The following is a 21,947-nucleotide window of genomic DNA, read 5'->3' on the forward strand; positions in this document are numbered from 1 at the left end:
TACTTCATCCAGCCCACATTTTACCAGCTTCTCCACAAGAATATCACAGGAGACTTTGTCAAAAGCCTTAGTGAAATCAAGATACTCTATGTTCACAGCATTCCCCTGATCCCCCAAGCTTGTAACTCTATCAAGCAAAAGAAATGAGTCATCTGGCATGACTTGCTTTTGAGAAGCTCATGCTGGGTCTTAGTAATCACAGCGTCCTTTTCTAAGCGCACATAGACTGACCGTTTAATTATCTGTTCTAGGACCTTTCCCGATATTGACGTCAAGTTGATCAGTCAGTAGTTACCTGGTACTCCCCCTCCCCCCTTTTGAAGATTGAGACATTTGTCCACCTCCGATCTGCAAGGATCTCACCTATTCTCAAAGAACACTCAAAGATTATAGACAGAGCATCTGAGATTTCATCCTCAAGCTCCCTTAGTACTCTTGGGTGCAGCTCATCAGTCCCTGGAGATCTGAATTCATTAAAAGTACCGTATTTTTCGTCCTATAGGGCGCACCGGCCCATAGGACGCACCTCGTTTTTTTGGGGGGGAAATGAATAAAAAAAATTTATTTCCCCCCTTCAGCTGCGGCTGCCGCCCCAAGCCTTGCAGACACCCGCCAGAAGCAAGGGGAGCCCTCTGGAGGGCTCCCCGTGCTTCGGGCGGGAGGCTGCCGCCCCAAGCCTCGCGCGCTCGGCGGGACCTCCCGTCGGGCGCGCAAGGCTTGCGGACACGCCCCCGAAGCACGGGGAGTCCTCCGGAGGGCTCCCCGTGCTTCGGGCGGGAGGCTGCCGCCCCAAGCCTCGCGCGCTCGGCGGGACCTCCCGTCGGGCGCGCAAGGCTTGCGGACACGCGCCCGAAGCACGGGGAGTCCTCCGGAGGTCTCCCCGTGCTTCGGGCGGGAGGCTGCCGCCCCAAGCCTCGCGCGCTCGGCGGGACCTCCCGTCGGGCGCGCAAGGCTTGCAGACACGCGCCCGAAGCACGGGGAGTCCTTTGGAGGGCTCCCCGTGCTTCGGGCGGGAGGCTGCCGCCCCAAGCCTCGCGCGCTCGGCGGGACCTCCCGTCGGGCGCGCAAGGCTTGCGGACACGCGCCCGAAGCACGGGGAGTCCTCCGGAGGGCTCCCCGTGCTTCGGGCGGGAGGCTGCTGCCCGCAAGCCTTGTGAGCCCATGGGAACTCCCACAGGGCTTGCAAGGCTGGCGTATAGCTTCCTGAAGCCTGGAGAGCGAGAGGGGTCGGTGCGCACCAATGCCTCTCGCTCTCCCGGCTTCAGCGAAAGCCTGCATTCGCCCCATAGGACGCACGCACATTTCCCCTTCATTTTTGGAGGGGAAAAAGTGCGTCCTATGGGGCGAAAAATACGGTAGCTAGGAATTCCCTTACCATCTCGTTTCCTATCTTGCACTTCAGGTTCCTCCTTGCATTGTTTATTCTGTTATTTTTGGGCACTGATTTCCTTTTAGTGAAGACAGAGGCAAAATAGGTGTTGAACAGTTCCACCTCTCTGCTACCCAATAGCATTTCTCCGTCTTCTCCATGCAGAGGACCTACTACTTGCTTGTTCTTCCTCTTACTCTGAACACAGCTGAAAAAAACTTTTGAAAATTATTTTTAACCTCTCTTGCAGGCCTAAGCTCATTTTGAGCTTTGGCCAGTCTGACCTACCTGCAACTGTTGGCTACTCATGTATACTGTTCCTTCATGATTTTCCCTTTCTTCCATTTCTTATATATGCCTGACTTCAATCTCAGTTCATCTGTAAGCTCCTTATGCAACCACAGTGGTTTCTTTAGATGACCCCCACTCTTCTTTCTTGTTGGAACTGTCTGCTTTTGTGCCTTGAATATTTCACCTTTAAAACAACCCCTCATCCATCTTGGATTCCCTTCTTTTTGAGCATTTCTGACAATGGGATCTCACCCAGTAGCTCCCTAAGTTTTTTGAAATTGGCCTTCTTAAAGTCCAGAGTGCATGTCCAACTACACACAGCTTTCCCTTGCCTCTATATAATAAAGCCCAAGAAGACATAATCACTTCCTCCCAAGGTTCCTAGTTCTTCCACTTCATCAATCAGTTCTTCCCTGTTGGTGAGGACCAGGTCCATGATCCCTTTGTTGCTTCTTCCAATTTCTGAGAAATTAAATCGTCAGTTAAGCAACTGATTGTGAGTCCTAGGTCAATGCAATCTTCAACTATTGTGCTGAAACTGGCCAAACTATATTCAAACATAACCAATTATTAAAAGCATTATTAATTTATTTTCTAAAGTATTTCTAAGCCACCTGTCCTTCCTCATATTGATCCCAGGGTGGAGTACCACAAAAACAAAGCCACAGTACAATTTAACAGTCGGTGCTTCAGGGCCTCCTGCTGGTCCCAATAAGTCAATTCACTCAATAATTGAATGGCTGCATTCTGCACAAATAGCAGTTTCTGGACAGTCTTCAAGTATAGCTCCACATCCAGAATGTTGCAACAACCGTACTTAAACCAGTCAGAGCTTGCAGAACAAGGTCATCTATGCCTCCAGTGATGGATCAAGGAGCATATTCAAGCTACATACCTGCTCTTTAAGGGAAGTACAACCCTGTTCAAAATGGGGCTGCCTAATTTCCAGATCCTGGAGCCACCAACTAGAGTCTCAGTTTTGTCAGGATTTAGCCTTAAGTACGGGCCTTAAATTCATCCCACCCCTACATCTGGTGACCTGTCCAGGACTCACATGGCCTGTCCAGGACTCACATGACATCTGATTCAGAAGTCAAGGGGCAAGTAACACTGGGTGTCATGAGCATGTTGATGGCACCCTACACTAATCTGCTGATGATCTCACCTAGCAGCTTTTTATAGATGTTAAATAGCAAGGAGGGGAGCAAAATGGAACCTGGACTGACCCCAGACCACAACTGCCATGGGATCAAGTAGTTGTTCCTCAGTGCTATTATCTGAAACCAAAAGCTGGTAGGAGTGGAACAACTGTGTCACTGTGCCTCCATCTCCCAACCCAACAGAGACAGCCCAGCAAGATACCATGGTCTGTGGTATCAAAAGCCACTGAGAAATCCAGAAGGAACAACAGAATAGCACTCAACCTGTCTGTCTTCAAATAGAGGTTATCCATCAAGGCGACTGAGGCAGTTTTGGTTCAAAACCTGGCCCAGATACCTTATTGAATAAATAAATCAGTTTCATCCAGAGTGCCTGAAGTTGGGTGTACACCATCTTTTTAATACCTTTCCCAAAAATGGACTACTTAGCTTACTTGGCTATAGATGTCCACAACCTCTAGGTGCAGGTGTTGGGAGGGGCGTTTAGGAGCAGACAGAGCATTTTCTGTTTAAAGAAAGTGGAGGCCACTGCCTCATGCAAAGAAGCATTACACACACACACACACACACACACACACACACTCCATCAAGGTCTAACTAGCTAGGAAGGGTAAGGATTGAGAGCATAAGAGGTTGGACAAACACCTTCAAGTTTTGTCCATACCAACCTGCAAAATCTACAACTGATCCTGTAACACCTGGTCAGCCAGAGCACAGGACAGCTCCCCAGACACTGAAGCAATGGTAACAATCAACTTGGTATGAAACTGAATGGCTTTACCCCCAAAGTGCCTTGCAAACGTGTCACAAGGGGAAACCAAAACTCAAGAACTGCAAAACCTGAGTGGATCTCAGCATTTTTTTTATCACATAGAACAACTTTGTCAGATGACTACTCTAAAACAAAGACCAAAAAATACTCAAACCCCATTTGCAAGAAAGAACTGAGAGCCAAAGAACTGAGAGATTTAAAAGCAGGGAGGCTTTTTTACATTACTGCTTGGTGCACGCAATAATCCTCTGTGTCACATAACATAGTCACATAACACATGCAACAAAGATCGCAGCAAAATGTCCACAAAACCATGGGGAGGGGAGGCCATTTCCTCTTTCTAAATCCCTCAAACTTTAAAGACATGTAGCACATTTTTTAAATAAAAAAACTGCACCCATTTTTGAAATTTGGGTTTCATTCCCACAAGTACTAAACCAGAAAGTTTCTTCAAATTCTGCCCCAAAATGGAGACATTATAGGTGTTTGTTGATTTTACAATTCAAGTCAATGGAGACCTCGAACAAAGCCTTGGAAAATCTACTAGCAAGATTCTGCCTTGAATTCAAAACAAAATGTCAGTCCAGACCTCAAAACAGAAGAAGCGCACAATCTGAAACATGTTCCATACCAGTATGGTTTTATACAGAGCCCTGGGCACTGTACAAATTAATCTTTTTTTCTTGGCAATGTAATTATTTAAATCAATTTAACAGTAAGCCACTCTTCCTAAATTAATCTTTTTTAAGAAAAAACAGATCAGTTATTAGTTGTTAACATTTCTATGCCTTGTTGTGCTCCTGTTAGGCGTGGACATTCCTGATGTGACCCCTGCTTAATTTTATTGTGTAGCTATTTCTCTATCTTTCTGAGTTACAATACTTACAGCAATACATATGCTTTTATTTATGTTCTCTTTTTAACACAATAAATGTAAAAACATAATTAAAACATCATAAAGACAATACCAAAAGAAGACCTAAACCCAAAGGCTTTAGGTAATACTTTAGACACTGTTGCATATGCACATTTAGAGGATCATGCAAAGTACCCATGATCCCTTGGATGACTCATTCATACCACACATGCACAATAGCTTTTGAGGTAGCACTAAAGCCCACACTCTTCCTGGTCTGGATGAACTGTCTCTGATGCCCACTATATGTAATAAAACATGGAATACAAGAGGGAAGATCCAAACAAAGCTGAGAAATATCTAATCGAGGTTTGGATTCAGGTAGGCCTCAAGGCTGCTTTACACTTTCAATCACATTGCTGGGAGCATGATGGGGCCTAGGGATTTTAAAGCTGTATTTTAAACACTGACCCTAGGCTAAAAGGGGGACAAAATCTAATGGGTGGGTCAAGAACTGCTCCAGACTCATCCTAGCACTAATCTAATGAGTAAAGTATTAAACATTTGCAAATGGAAAAACAACTTCTGTCACTGCCAGGGCACCAAGGGTCACAGAGGCTGGGAGGATCCCTCTCAGGAGGGTCATCATAGCAAGGGGAAGACCATCATGGCCCTAATCATCAACCAGAGATGGAGCAACAACAGGCAGCTTGCTTCCCCAATCCCTGCATGAGACTCTGCTCCAACTGCCAGTTACCGCAGAACTAAAAGGATCACAGAACTAAAAGAAGATACATGAGCTAGGTGGCCTAGGGCCACTGGGAGGCTGCTCCTCAGGAAGAACATTATGGCAAGATGGCGACCAACATGGGCCCCCATCAACCAACCAGTGAAGCAACAGCTGTTCCATTGCTTGGTTTCCACTCTCTCTTCCTCCCCATTCCTTTTGTGCATGTATATTAGACTGTAAGCCTGTGGGCAAGGACTGTTCAACCTTTTGAGAGAGGCCACATTTAGAAAGTTTTAGGCATTTTGTAAATGTTAAATAATAATTCCTTCATAAATATGTAAGCGCATGAGATCCTGAGTAAAGACTGCTAAAAGAAATGGCAATGGACTTACCTTTTGGATAATCCTCCAATAAGAGGTTGAAGTGACCTAATTGGCAAAAGAAATCGGATTCGACTTTTCCTTCTGCTTTCAATATTAACGATTCATAGCAGCCAACAGCCTGAGGGGGAAGATAACAAACTTTATAAATATAATGTACTAAATACAATATATGTAAAGTGCTTATAAAATAAGTCATCACTTTAAGATAACTTTACCATTGCACATATATATATAAAAAAAACATTTTGGAACACTGTGTACTATTTCATTTTTCTTCTGTGGAAATGAACATGTCCCAATTCTATAACAGCAGTGTTCATACAATGGTGCTTCATCTACATTTTAAAGTTAGCAGCTTTTCTCCTGGTGTACACTGCTGAAAGGTTCCCATGCTGCTTTTCCTGTGTCATAAGCAAAGCAAACCGAAACTTAGCTTCCTGTGTCATCTGAACCCAGGCAACCAAGGGTTAAAGAGAAACGAACCATGAGCTCTGCTTCAGATGACACAAGCCAGTCAGAAAGGCTTGTTTGGTCTACAGCAGGCACATCCAACTGAATGCGATCTACTCCCAGTGTAATAAAACTGGCAGTGATCTACCCAGTGTCACTGACCATAGTTATTGAGCTTTTTGGGGGAGGATGGACCACAACTGTTTAACTGTTTAACTAATTATGGTTAACAGGTGCCCAATTGTTGTTGTTGTTAATATTTGTACACCGCCATATACCCACAGGTCTCATGGCAGTTCACAACATAAAATCACAAAGCACAAAATAGATAAGAAAAATAAAAACAAGAACAAGAACAAACCAATGATCTCCCCCTAACAATAACATCCAATAATCCCAAGGTTTTTAGTTGGTTTACACATTTTGGTTTATATTATCCAGAGGTTAGCATAAGTCCAGACCCAATAATGTCTTGACTTAAGTGGCTGTAGCCACAATAAGGACAAGCAACTAGTACAAAGCAACTTAAAAAAGAAGGTGTGCTCTAGGTTCAGCACCTCTCACTGGTGCCTCCCACTGTGTCCAGCAATAGCCATTCTTCCCACTGCAAAAACTGCCCCCCCCCCCCATATCTGGAAGGCAATTCATTGTGTGCTTGTCTGAATCCGTAATTTCCAGGATCCTCCCTGAATCATTATTTTTTTAAAAAAAAAATTGATATTGCATTGACCACTTCACTTTCCAACCCTCAGGTATGGAGGCTAATCTGAGGGTCAATTTATATAGGACTCTTGTCTCAACTATATGCCCCAGTTCCTTTGAGATTCCCATCCTGCAACACTTAGTTCATGCACAAATCTGTCCTGTATCTTCTGCAGTGAACACAGATTCAAAGAATTCATTCAATTTCTCTGCAAATCATAGCCTTCTTTAGCACAACTTATCACCTCAGCTTCCAATCACCCTTCTAGCCAGCCTCCAGCTACTGATATATTTAAATATACATTTTTGTTGGTGATGGTCTTTATGTAATTTAAAGGAACAAATTCTCATTTAGAGGAATAAATTCTCACTCCAGCCACACTGGAGTCCAGCATGGAATGCAGCTTTTATGGCTTTGTGGTAAAAAGCACGAGAAGGGCAGCCAAGTTTATTCTAAGAGCTGAATATGGATGCTACTGTAACATAAGGGTGATGCTATTAATGCCAGAAAAGGAAGCACTAGCATTTTCTTATTGGGAAGATTAAGAATAAAAATTTAAAGTTTTCTGTTACTTGTTGCCTGCATGCAGTCTACATTTTACAGGGTGTTCTATTAAAACTAGCCTTTATGCCTGTTGCTTTCACAAATGAAATGAAAAGAATCTGTTAATAAAAGGGAAGAGTGCTACAGAAGACAGTTCACTTCCTTTCCTTTGTTTAAAGAGAGGGAAGCAATGTTGGAAGAATTTAAGTTGGCAAAATGACCAGCAACAGCTGCCTTGTTGTGGGCATGTGGGTATGATAACTAGTGCAGAGGAAGGAAGCAAAAGAAATGACTGGAGAGAATGCAATTCAGTCTAAAATATAAAAAATCATTTGCGTTATTCTGCCACCTGCTTGCTTTTCATGGGCACTGAACTAAACACTAGTTCACTTGTGCTGGAGCTTGAATTATGATAATTCTGCTGCTTTAACATCTAACTTTGTGTAAATGTAAAGATGTGTTTGATAAGGAAATGCACTAACAGAATAAACAAAGATGAGAATTCTAACAGTGCTCATTTTAACTGTACCTAAATAAAACCCAACACTGGGTTGCACAATCCTCAATCTCCACTACTACAGGAGACAATGGTGGGAAAGTTCATATTTAATTCATTGATTCTCTTGTCTAAAGTAACATCCATAGAACACAGAAAAAGAACAAAAATAAGAGTCAGAAAGAGTAAAAATTACGGTTACATTTTTTAGTCTTGTATAATTCACTTCAATTTACTTTTTTATTATTATTAAAGGATGTTGCTGATATTTGCAAATGCAGGGTCAGAGAGAACCCTAATAGCCAACCATTCCTGTTATAGATACGGGTGTTTTAATGAAGTTTCCAGTAAACGGGGGGTTGGTTTCTGTTGCTATTTTCATTCAAAGTTACCTAACAAGTGCACCCCTCACATAATCCCCCAACCAAAGCTCACACTTATATTGTCATTGATTGCCAGGACCTGACCTCACCTAATCTGCCAAAAAATCATGGAACAGAGAAGTGCAAAATACATCCAGTGTAACCTTTCAAATTAAAATTGTTGTGAAGGATATCCTTTAGCCTTATGTGCACAGGAGTGCTTCTAAATTAGTGAGGGGATGGAAAAGACAGTCTCCGGATTAATTCCAGTTATAGGATTCTCTACTGCTATTCAATCCATTAATATCTGGCTCAATTAATGTGATTTTATCTTTTCCTAGCCTCAGAACAAAAATGACTTAAACATCAATGTAATTTCTGTTCTTTCCCTTCATCATCAGCTTTTTAATAAGAAAGGCCTGCTAGATTCAAGTAATTCCCTCCCCTCACCCCAATTAAATGTTCATTTTTATTCATTAGAAATAAGAAATAAGTCTTAAAATGATGCAGTAATCTCTGAACAACAACAGGTGTCTGGTCCACAAGCCCACACTGCATCAAGTCTGCTGTACTTCTTCCTCATTTCTCAACAGTAATACTTAAGAGAAGGAGACTCTGACTGGCACTCTACTGCTTTGAATTAGTCATGGAGAGGAAAGTAGTAATAGTTGGAAGCTCTAACCTTTTATGACATTTTAGACTGTGAGTTTAAGACTGCTACTAAAGTAAGTTCCACAGGCATGTGGGAGCTCTTCAAAGTGGAACTGCAAGAAGAACTGGGAAGGGGAACTGTACACACAGCAGCTCAGACCTACAAACACCCAGCCACCAAAATTAAGAGACAAATCTTCTCACATTCTTTTTACAACTTATATCAATGGATTTCCATTCTGTGAGCCACCATAATATGAATATATGAAATAATTAGGCTATATAACAAGTTTATTAAATATGGGCACTAGTTTGAATCTTCTTAGTTTTTCACTTGTTTCTGAACTTCCTAAGAACCAAGGATGCCTAACTGTGTTCACATGGTATCCACGTTATTCTAATCCAGGTATAAGATATTTACACACAGTACCTATGTATAATTGAACTTCATGATAATGAAAACTTCTGAGGGGTCCACTGCCCCTGTTCTTTTCAAGGTACGGGTCATCCATCCAGTGTTCGAAACTCCCATTGTTCTAGGCACATTTTGCGACAGGGAATTTCATTAGTGCAAGCAGTTTCTGAGCTCTGGGTGCAGTACTGCACCTAAGATTTCAGAGTAAAACTACACAGTGGAAGGAAAGGAGGACCTTTTTATGCCTCCCCACTGCCAGCTACTCTTAAGTATATTAGGGGGGTGGGCTGAGGAAGGACTAGACCATGTGAAAAATGAACATAATATTTTAGCTGCAGTACATTCCTTTTCAGCTTTGTATTCTTATTACAAAAATGTGCGCCTAGAAATTCTGTCGTTGCGCCCATAACCTCCTAGCTTTCATACCTCAGTTTCTAACACTGCATCCATCAGGGCAATCAAAGCAGTCTGCTTCATCTAAGAGCAACTGATAAAAAAAGAATCTAGCTCCAAATTTGAATCATATTTAAACACTCAGCATGCAATAGACATTGAATCGAAACCTGTAAAATTAAATACAGTCATCTAAAACAACTGAGATTACACTATGAGCAATGTTCCAAAAAGTAAATCTTGCACAATTTGTGCGTTCTGCACAATTATACATGCTTATATTCCTCTGAAATCAATGGGGTGTTAAGTGTGCATAAGTACAGCCAAGACTGTAGTTGAAATAAGAATAAGACATTATGTTCCTAATTGATATATAGGTTGTAATGTTTGGTGGACACAACAAACTTTAAAAAATAAATCAAGTCTAGTTTATAAAACTTTGGCGATATCCATATGCTTTAGACTTAAGGGTAAGCTTTAAAATCAACATTTAATTAAATCAATTCTAGGTGATACATTCTGGTATATTGTTGTATCATTGCAACCAGTCAAAGATGCAGGGCATTGTTATAGCAATTAGAATAAATGCCTTTAAAATTAAATACACAGGGAGTTGGTATTATCAGTCACAAGTAACCACAACAGCAGCTCTGGCCTTCCTTCTAGCAGAGAGAAACTATTCTGCATATCATCTGTAGCAAATTCAGAGAATGTTATTAAAGTTACTGGTATGTTACTCTCTCTGGATAAAGACTGGAGAAACAAAAATGGAAGATACTGAAGGAGGAGATTGGGATACTAGTGTAAACACAGCAGGAAATGGAATTTGATCATAATGGGTCATGAACTAAAGGATATATAGTAAAAAAAAAGGGGGGGGGGAATATTAGCCCAATATGAAATCACAGTGGAGAGATTTTAAAATGGACATGGACGGAAGAATTCACTTTCACTCAATATGGATTAATGGTGGTGGGAAATAATGAAGATAAATCCAATATAAAAATATGGTTGACATTTATCAAGAATAACAAAAATTAGAGCTCATTTCCGACTTTGCATGGGGAAAAGCAATGATTCTGAGATACCTTGACTTGACTTGACTTGACTTAAAATAAATATTGTTTAACAGAAAGTGGAGAAGATGGATGTTAGCATGGACCAAATGTTTTAAATAATCCTTTTTTAAATTTTATGTTAACTGGCAGATGGACAATCAGAAGTTTTCTTTTTGTATCATTCTATAATGTTTCCTTTTCTCTCTCTCTTTTCTAATTTTCCCTTTCCTTCTATTTTTTCTTCTTTATTTGGAGTCCTATGTCTGGGGACTTTATAATAAAGTCCAGAGATTGTATACTCATGCATGGCAAGCATGTCCAACTTGTTGATCGCGATCTACAAGTCGATCGCAGGTGCCTTTCAGGTTGATTGTTGGATGCAATGAAGAATTGGGGGGGGGGGGAGCTCAACAACTCTTGGCAATGATAATGGGTAGATCACTACCAGTTTTTTTATACTGGGAGTGGATTGCAATCACTTGGGAGTTGGATGTGCCTGATGTATGGGATAGCTGCATATCCCTGCATTGCAGAGGGTTGGACTAGGGTCCCTTCCAACTCTGCGTGAAAGACAGGGAATTGTCAGTCTCCCAGGCTGGGAGGAGAAAGGAAAAATCCCAAATGAGATCTGGGAGGAGCTACTGTTCCTCTGTGAGTGGAAAGGGACAATAATTGCTTTAAAGAGAGGTCTCCGTATTTTACTTATATGATTTGTATTTCTTGTAATTGCTTTTTTTTACTGTATTATGACTTTTTAAAAATAAAAATCTCATTCAGGGAGGAGTGAGAGAAAGAAACTACAGAGCACAATGAGCAATATCCAGCTAAGTTGTACTTAGAGTAGACACAATGAATTTATCCATCTATTTTAATTGGTCTGCTCTGATTATGACTAACATTTGATATTACCCATTGCACTTAATAAAATATACTAATAGTAACCATACAAATGAAGCCAAAGAGTCACTGAGAGCTTCAATTAATTTGAATAGAAAGATGTGCCAGGAAAAGAAGACCCTTTTACATTTGAGTCCGCATTTATTCTCTAATGCCTATACTGTACTACCTTTCTGACTACTTAGGTTTTTTCTGGAAGGACTTGAATACAACACTTTTCAAAGATGTGCTTGTTGGAGTCATAAACAATAATGTCTGGCTTCTTGAATCATTACAGCAAGCTGTTGGATAACATACTGCATTATAAATGCAATGTATACAGTAAATATTGTGATTAAGCAACTAATTAAATAACAGCCCATTTCATGAGCTGCTGCCCGAAGGATTGGCAAAGACTTTTGCATATGGAAATGGTGAGCTCTCCCAAGCCTGCCATGGATTTACTCAGAAATAATATAATTTATTCTGGAAAAAGGAGGGAAGAAATATTTTCCAAACCCAATCTGAGGGCTTGAGAAAATGTCTCACTGCCCCTGACAGTCCCCTGCCTTACTTAGTCAGCTAGTAGAGAGTTTGGGGGCTTGAAGGGTGCATCTCTCCTTTGAGGCAAGCTTTAACAGGTCCTCAGAATTGTTATCCAAAGCCAAGGTTGGAGACGTTACCAGCACTTCTAAGTATCACAATGAATTGTACACCAGTGTTGTCTCATTAGCCAAGGCAATGCACCAGAACAGAGACATGATAAGCTTCTGCTCAACTGTCTCAACTTTGATATGACTCTTTTGCATATATCCTATGAATTAGTACAGTGGTACCTCGGGTTAAGCACTTAATTCGTTCCGGAGGTCCATTCTTAACCTGAAACTATTCTTAACCTGAAGCACCACTTTAGCTAATGGGGCCTCCCGCTGCCGCCACGAAGCTGGAGAATGATTTCTGTTCTCATCCTGAAGCAAAGTTCTTAACCTGAAGCACTATTTCTGGGTTAGCAGAGTCTATAACCTGAAATGTATGTAACCTGAAGCGTAAGTAACCCAAGGTACCACTGTACTATGAATTTATAGTATTTAGGGTTACAGTGGATTTTTTCAGTCTTAAGTATATGGTTACTCAGAAAACTGAATTAGGTGGAGTGAAAAGAGAATTGCTCTTCATACATGTTGTCCCATATTACATTATATATGAAAAGCAATTCTCTTTCCACTCCACCTAATTCAACTTTGGCCAAATAAAGTATGTTGTTTCCATTTTCTAGCTCATCCTCTAACAAGAATACAGCAGTAATTATTCCATTATCTCCCTCTAAAATGTTCCTCAAAAATGTGTTGTGGATCTGTTGTAATAGGCATGTAGAATTAAAAAAGAAATGAAATACACACATTACGTAAGTTCATTGTTGCATTCATTGTTACAAATCCAACCTAGAGCATACCAGAACATGGATCACTATAGCCAGGCTATCCCAGTTGGAAAAGGCTGCAGCTGAAGAGCTGCCTAAATTTGCAAAGATGTCCACTTTGGGTCTTTAGTGACAAAGTGGGATCAAAAAGCACCCCCAAGATGCATACCTATTCCTTCAGAAGGACTGCAGTCCAATCCAGCACACCTAATTCCAAGACTTGGTATCTACCCACAGTGCCTACATCTCCTCAGGTTTCAACTTCAATTTACAGGCCAGTTACCAAGTCCAGGTAACAGCTCACCACTTCTTCACCTGATGCAGATGACAAGGAGAAAAAGAGCTATGTTTCATCAATATGCTGATGACACCTCACTCTAAATCCCCAGGTGAACCTACCACATGGCAGCTTATAGATGCTTCAGAGAATGAAGGAAAAGATGGAATCTTACAGGAATCTACAGCTGAAATGCCATGGAATCTAACAGAATTCCCCCAATGCTGTTTTCTGAAACCAGTCAGTCATGCAGGTACAAGTGGAATCACCATGTCACCATGGCTCCCAATCCAGAGAGTCTGTCAAGCAAGCTCCCATTATCAGTATGGTATCTATGCATTATACACAATATTAAAACTGTTAATAAATCCATGAATTTAAGTTTGTACAAGCAGATTATGAAAACATAATCTGAACCCATTTTACATATTTAGGAATGAAAGTTACAAACAGAATGAGTAGTAAATATTGCTCCCTCAGCAAATACATTAGTATTATTATTATAGCCCTGCAATTAAACATGCCTGAGGTGAGCAAGAATTGCCTCTAGGCTGCTAAGAAAAGCCTCGCAGCCTAGAAAGAGGACATAAATGCAGTGCAGTACTGCTTCCCACCTAAGGGAATACAGAATTACCATAGATGCTTCCTGCCTTTTCCTCGTCATCTGACAGTGTGCAGCCTGACTGAAAACAACCATAATGGAGAAACACAGCAGGGTGCAATGGCCTCTACCAATACAGTCCCCCCTTCTGCTGCCTCTGTAATATGCCTCTGTTGGAGAGGAGGGCACTGACCAAGATGAGGAAATGCAAAACATGCCAGTTGCCTCTTCCCAGGGTTATAGCTTTAATTTCAAAAGGTAGGGAAGAAGTGACAAGAGCAGCTACTTTAGCACTGCTTCATTTCCTTAACATAACTACTTATTCCATATCTTTCCATTCTTTCTAATTTCCCTTATCATTGTTTATATTTTCCTTCTCCAAGATCTATGCTTCTAATTGCAAAATCTTCTGCCAAGCTCATCTACTGATGTTCTTCCGATCGTTCCACCAACACAAGCACTGCAACTTGTCATATGAAACTATCCCCGCTCTCCTCCCACTGTGTGCTGTTCTGGAGGTTCTACTGACCCACGCAAGCCAAATTCAGCAGGGCGGGGGGAAGAAAGCCCACAGGGCTTCTGCTGAGAGGGCTAGTTAGGTGAATCCCGCCCTCAGTTCTCCACCCCTGTACTACAGGAAATAATGTTTGTGCAGAAATATACATGACCTGTTTGTTTAGGCGTTGCAGTTGTACAGATGTCAACTTTAGTGACATACATACCCATCCACCCACCCAATCTAGAACTCCAACAAATGTTGAAGCAGAAGAAGGGGAACTGTTTTTTCTCCAGAGTGCAGGGAGGAAATTTTGAGAGAAATTGAAATATACACTATATTTACAGCCCCAAATGCATAAATGCTTAAGACTGCAATCCTATGTGAACTTACCTAGGAATAAAGTAACTTATGAATGTACATGTATAGGATTTTGCTATTGGTATTATACAAACAAAATTGTGAATGTGGCCAATATTAAAGAGTTAGGGCTCCAAATTGTTGCAGCTTATGTTACCTAAGCACATGTATCTTAGTTTTTGCCATCTGAGTTGTTAGTAAAAATAAAGTTTGAATGTAGAAACCACACTTTTTTTCACAAATGAAAGAAACAATTATTTGGGCAGAACCAGTCTTAAAGAAGGGCCTATATAGTCCTTTCCTAAAGATGGCAGAGCCCTCTAGGTGCAAAATGCATCTTAGATTTAAGTTCTGTATAGGTATACAGCAAAGGTGGGGAATCTGTGGCCCTTCAGAAGTGGTTGGACTCCAATTCCCATTAGCCCATGACCAATGAGAAGGGATGATGCGAGCTGTTGTCCAGTAACACCTGGCAGGCCAATGATGCTGTGCTCCTGGTAGGAATTATCACTCACTAATGTGCTGGTAACCTCAGATCTTGACTACTGTAATGCGCTCTACATGCAGCTGGTACAGAATGCCACAGCCTGGTTGGTGTTCCTTATCGGGCAAATATCACGCTAGTGAAGGATCTGCAGTGGGTGCCTAACAGCTACCAATCCAGGTTTAAGGTTCAACTATTAACACACAAAGGACGCGGGTGGTGCTGTGGGTTAAAGCCTCAGTGCCTAGGGCTTGCCGATCGAAAGGTCGGCAGTTCGAATCCCCGCGGCGGGGTGCGCTCCCGTTGCTCGGTCCCAGCGCCTGCCAACCTAGCAGTTCGAAAGCACTCTCGGGTGCAAGTAGATAAATAGGGACCGCTTACTAGCGGGAAGGTAAACGGCGTTTCCGTGTGCGGCTCTGGCTCGCCAGAGCAGCGATGTCACGCTGGCCACGTGACCCGGAAGTGTCTTCGGACAGCGCTGGCCCCCGGCCTCTTTGAGTGAGATGGGCGCACAACCCTAGAGTCTGTCAAGACTGGCCCGTACGGGCAGGGGTACCTTTACCTATTAACACACAAAGCCCTAAAGAATTATTGGTTGTTACTGATTTTATTGTTTTAATTTTTAAAAACTGTTTTGTCATGCTTTATAACTGACTTAATTCATTGCAAATTTTGATTGCAGATGTTCTAAGGTTCTGATCAAATTGTTCTGCAGATTTCAATTATGCATTTTATAATTTACTTTATAGCTATAAACCATTTCAGCATACAAGGTGAACAACAACAACCAAAGCTATAGGCTAACGTACATAAAAATATTCTTATTACACATTTTGAGTGAGTAAAACTTTGCATTAAAACAAATTTCTGTCATTCCAAAAGATAAAATATATATTGGACTATATTTGTTTTTTTGTTTGCAATAGTCCCCCAAATCCCCAATTTTTCTATTTTAAACAATTGGAGAGAAAGCTTGGGGGGGGGGAAGGCTTGTCTATTTCCCAAAGCCCATTTTTTTCATTTTACCCCCAGACCTTTCAATCTCTCTCCATTGTTCACAAAGCTAAATATCTGATAAGAGAGAGATCCTTCTTGTACAATATTGCCTCAAGTTGAATTACCGTATTTTTCACCCTATAGGACGCACTTTCCCCCCTCCAAAAATGAAGGGGAAATCTGTGTGCGTCCTATGGGGCGAATACAGGCTTTTGCTGAAGCTTGGAGAGTGAGAGGGGTCGGTGTGCACCGACCCCTCTCCCTCTCCAGGCTTCAGGAAGCTATCAGCAAGCCTGGGGAGCCAGCGGGAGTTCCCGCAGGGCTCCCTAGGCTGCGGATAGCAGCCTGCTGCCCGGCGCGCAGGGCGCCCTGAAGCAGAGCGCCACTCGCGCCGGGCAGACATCCGCAGCATGGGGAGCCCTGCAGGAACTCCCGCAGGGCTCCCCATGCTGCGGATAGCAGCCTGCCACCCCGTGCACAGGGTGCCCTGAAGCAGAGCGCCCCGCGCGCCGGGCAGACATTGGCCAGCCCCACAAGCTCGGGGGACAGCGGGGAGGCAGAGCGCCACCATACCGCTGTTCCCCGACCAGGTTTGGGGGGGGGAATAAAAGAAAAATGTTTTCCTTTATTTCCCCCCCGAAAACTAGGTGCGTCCTATGGGACGAAAAATATGGTATATAAAATATTTAGTATCATCATTGGGAGTTTTAATGACTTAAACATTTGCTGTCTCTGGGCATCTGCCTGAACGTACAATGTTGCAAACTGAAGATGGGGGCAGGGATGGCACATAATCCTTAACTCCAACATTTGCAGGAGAAATGTTGCCCTTTAAAAATTCATGGAATAGGTGTGAGAGTCTGTAGAGAGATTCTAAGCATGTTCAGTTTAGCATACTTAGAAAGCCGCCGCCGCCCCCCCCCCCCCCACTACCAGGAATTCTGATAAATCAAGGATCCCAATCACAAGGAAGTCTCTAAACACATTCAGAAAATTCTCTAAACCTTTGCATCTAAAGGGCAGCCTATACACTCAGGGAAAATACAGGCATGGTCACATACACACTTTTGCCTCTCATTTACAACATTACATGTTTATGCAAACACCTGAATACCACTAGTATATGTCTGTCATTTTTCATGCTGGAGTTACAGTCTTGATTCTATGCATGCTATTTGAAAGAAATTACCACCAAGTTCAATGGTACATAAGTCAGTTAAGAGTTCACTGAACTTTAATCTGAAAGACTTATGATTAAAATATGTAAAGATCTATGAATGTATACACAGATGTGCTTGTACAAAGATTAAATTGAAACATTAATATTATGTAATAGATCAATACAAAAGGTTAGTTTGTACATCATCACCGACAATCGCATTCTCTAGGGGATGTGGCATCTCTAAGGTAAAGCTTCCATATGAAAATTTTTGGGATAGGGGGCCGGGGCAGGGACCAGAAACAGACCCTTACAGATTACCAGAAATAGCCTGCCTCTGAACAGAATATGAAGGGGTCAGAGCTAATAACACTAATCTAAAATTAAACAGCTTATGCACCACGTCATATATGATGTTGGGTGAGGGGCAAATTAAGGTGCAGCTGAGTCAAAAGGGGGCTTGGCATGTCTTACAAAGCCACATGCATTGTGCTCCAAAGCACTTGACAATCAGATGATTGTCAGATTACACCGGCCAGATCCAATTACACACCCCTGTCCTAGAGTAAAACAGAGTAGAAAATTTGTGTGAAGCAACACATGCATTATTACAAAATAAACTGTGGATAGGCTCTAAATGTGCACTGATAATTTGTGTGTTATTAATTGTTTAGGACTGTAAACTGATATTATTGGTGAAGACCAGAGTCTAGCCACAATCAAGATTCAGGGTCCAAGGCTGCTGAGTCTTTAGCTAGGAGCCAGACAAAGAGCAAAACAAAGTTCAGGGGTCTGATCCTGCTGCTGGAGATCGGGAGACCACTGCACCCAAGGCTGACAGACAGAATCTCCCAGAAGAACCCCTGGACCACCAGGTCCTGTAGGACCAAGGCCCATCATGGGAGTTCTCCCAAGACTCAAGAACCAAAGGCCTCCCGCAGTACCTAACCAGTTCAGCAGCACAGAGAAACTATAGAAAGGAGGAGTATCTTCAGGCAGGAGAGTTGACCCTTTAAGAATCTGAAGTCTCCACAGTGGGGGAGGGTAGACTCGAAGCAGAGGCTTGAAAAGTCTGTCTGATCTCAATCTCTGTCACGTAAATTACTCAACTCAGAACTATCCTTGGTCCTGCAACTCTTTACCTGTCTTGCGCCATGAGACTAGCATCAGACCAGGACACAGCATTGACCTCCCCAAAAATGTTCCGCACTCAATGATGGAAATCCATATTAGAATCTTAGGGTGATACATGAAGATGCTCACAGGAAGCAAAAATATTGAAGACTGAAAGTCTCCAAATGTTTATTCTAATTAATTAGAGCCTACCTTTTAGGAACCATCATATTCATCATCATTATTAAATTTCTATACCACCCTTCATCTGAGGTTCACAGTGCAGTTTACAATATTAAAAACACAAAACAGAGTAACAAACAAAAACTAAACCTCCCCCACAGAGATATGTAACGAAGGCAGCAAGTGAGCCTGCCTGGGGAGAGTATTCCACAAATGGGGATCCACCAAAGAAAACTTCTGCTATTGTTATTATTATTACTATTTATTAAATTTCTATGTCACCCTTCATCTGAAATTCACAGGGCAGTTTACAATAAACACAAAAATACATATCATAGTAACAAATGAACACAAAACACGTTGTTTAAAAGGCCATTGTTTAATTCGCCAAAGGCCTGGGAGAAGAGGAAAGTTTTTGCATAGCACCTAAAGATATGTAATGAAGGCACCAAGAAAGCCTCCTGTGGGAGAGCAATTCCACAAGCAGGGAGCCACCCCAGGAAAGGCCCATTCTCCTGTTGGTGCTCTATTGCACAAACGTTCATTTTTAAGGTGCCTCCTTTAAAGATCCCTGAGTTATTCACTAAACATTTCTCATACCACATAATCCCTTTCTCATACCACGTAAGCCCAGACAGGAGTTCATTCTATAATGGGATAATTTCAAGAATTGTTTGAAAAGCAGCTGTAACTTAAGCACAGTAGTTGCCTTTGAATGATTTCTGTAAATAGTGCATATGAAGGAAAATGATATCGAAATAGAAAAGAGAATTTTTCAAAACAATAAAGATAAACTAAAGCAAGATGCTTAATATAAAGTAAAATATGGAGAGGAAGGGAAGTCATAGGTTCCTGTAAAAAAACACATAGTTGAAATTGTATGTATCTTTTGTGAACATTGTTATCTTTATTGGATTGATAAAAATGAAGATGACTACGTGTTGTATATATATGGAAAATGAATAATAAAGCATTTAAAAAGTAAAAAAAAAAATCCCTTTTAACCACAAAAAACACACAAAACTGGAACACACTGTGTCTCAGTTCAAAGACAACACTGAATCACAGTTTACTATGGTTTAATGCTCATGAGCACTTTGCTCCTCCCCATCTTGCTGGGTTTTTTATTAAAAAAATCCTAAAGATATATTTTTTAAATTCTGTAAACCTGTTATGTTTACCTAAGCCTGCTGATACTTCTCATTTGTGCATAGGCAGTGCTATTTTGGCTATGTAAGGAGAAGAATTTGGGGCTCACTATCAGTATATACTGGGGACGCGGGTGGCGCAGTGGGTTAAACCACAGAACCTAGGACTTGCCGATCAGAAGGTCGGCAGTTTGAATCCCCAAGACGGGGTGAGCTCCTGTTGCTCGGTCCCTGCTCCTGCCAACCTAGCAGTTCGAAAGCACGTCAAAGTCCAAGTAGATAAATAGGTACCACTCTGGTGGGAAGGTAAACAGTGTTCCCGTGTGCTGCTCTGGTTCGCCAGAAGCGGCTTAGTCATGCTGGCCACATGACCCGGAAGCTGTACGCCGGCTCCCTCAGCCAATAAAGCGAGATGAGCACCGCAACCCCAGAGTCGGTCACGACTGGACCTAATGGTAGGGGTCCCTTTACCTTTACCTATCAGTATATATAGTACGTGTAAGCCCTCAACTTATGTGCATTTAACTGGTGCACATTCAGCTTTATGTGCTTGGCCAATAAATAAATAAATAATTTTTAAAAAAATTCCCAGGAAAAAAAAGATTTTGCACCAGAGGCAGAGTTAGGGTAGCACGATCAGTTCTGCCACACCCAGCACGAAGGCAAGGAGGTGCCACAGGGCTTCACAACTAGTATATTTTTCAGAATGGAAGGCTAGAGGTGCAGTTGCTGAATTTTGGACTCTCACAGGGCACTGCTGAAATTTGAAAAACCTAAGTTGGCCCTGATTGCATGCAATGTGTATTGATTACAGGAAACAACCAATCAACATGCATCCAAAAGACGCGTGATCACACACATGTGTGTGATGGCAAACTTGAACGTGACTTGAAAAAGTCATGAAAAGGGCGGAACAGGGGCATGACGTGGTGGAACAGGATATGACACACTTATACACGCTTGTGGGCCAGGAACAGAACTCCCACACAAAATGGTCATCGACTGTATATGCAATTTTTGCTTTAGGAGTGGTCCCCAGAACATAACCCCCACATAAGTTGTGGGGTTACTGAATAAGAAACCCTGTATATGTTTCAGGTTAGGCAAGGCCCAGCTCTAACATTTATACAACATCTGTATAGTTACTTACTTTAAAAGATTAAAAAAAACTTTACAAAATTTTCTATTAATTTAATTTATGCTCAAGCATTCTTCATGCAAGTGGACTTAAAACTGAATAAACATTCACTTTTTTAAAGTAATAAGCTAAATAGTTTTCCAAGGCATTTCCAAGTTGGAAAGAACTCTCCTCCCCTAATGCTTTTTTCTACCTCCTCCATCTTTCTCCACCTGGAAAAGCAAAGTGGTTGAGAAAGAACCACAATGATCATCCCTGTACATGCTTCTGTCTCTCTACCTGGACACATACCTTATTCCCTTCTCTGAGACTTTTCAAGAGAGACAGAGCAAATGCCCACATTTGAGTTTCTGTTATTGAAAGACAGACTATAAATTGCAAATAAACTAGCTTGAAAAGACAAGATAGGATAGAGATGGTGAAGAGAAATGTCTTCCCCCATGTGGCTTTAGCCTGCTACTTATCAGCGATGGTGCCAAAGAATAGTGGCTAACTCAAAACAACTCACAATACTGTGAAATATTGCTAGGCCAGTGAGACTAGTTTATTGAGAACAGTTCAAAAATACATGAATCAATGCAGGTGGTGCAGTCTTATAGATGTCTTCTCCTGCAGATCCAGAAAAAGAAGAGGAAGGAGGAAAACAGGCTTCCTGAAGTTCATACATTGCTGAGCATCAAATGGAGGAATATCTTACAACCTTAATATCTATTTTAATGACCAAGGTAGGAGAATCAGCACATACATACATGCCTTGGCCCTTCAATAAATGACAGCAATTAGCCAAACATATGAGGGTAAGATTTGATACCTTATGTCCCGATTTGGATAGGTTCCAGTTTGGGTATTATCGAATATAGTAAGATCATGAAATAATACGCACATTTAGAACTTAGATACTGGAGCCATTTCTGCTTGTTTAGGGAGTTACTTGTACATTACTGGATCTCAGATACAGTCATACCTCGAGTTGAATGTGCTTCAGGTTGAGCGCTTTCGGGTTGCGCTCTGCGGCAACCTGGAAGTAACGGACCGCGTTACTTCCGGGTTTTGCCACTCTCGCG

At 41.8% G+C, this 21,947-nt stretch overlaps 1 protein-coding gene across 4 annotated transcripts in view; it reads right to left on the reverse strand.

Moving 5' to 3' along the window:
* Positions 1-21,947, reverse strand: part of KDM6A (lysine demethylase 6A) — a 103,520-nt gene that overhangs the window by 72,375 nt on the left and 9,198 nt on the right. For all 4 annotated transcript variants that reach the window (XM_083437277.1, XM_083437276.1, XM_083437279.1 and 1 more), the window contains exon 3: positions 5,571-5,679. In XM_083437277.1, the coding sequence (XP_083293403.1) occupies positions 5,571-5,679 (109 nt within the window). The remainder of the gene's footprint in view (positions 1-5,570; positions 5,680-21,947) is intronic.

Source organism: Podarcis tiliguerta, assembly GCF_965153285.1.
Source record: "Podarcis tiliguerta genome assembly, chromosome: 4".
Classification (NCBI taxonomy): Eukaryota; Metazoa; Chordata; class Lepidosauria; order Squamata; family Lacertidae; genus Podarcis; species Podarcis tiliguerta.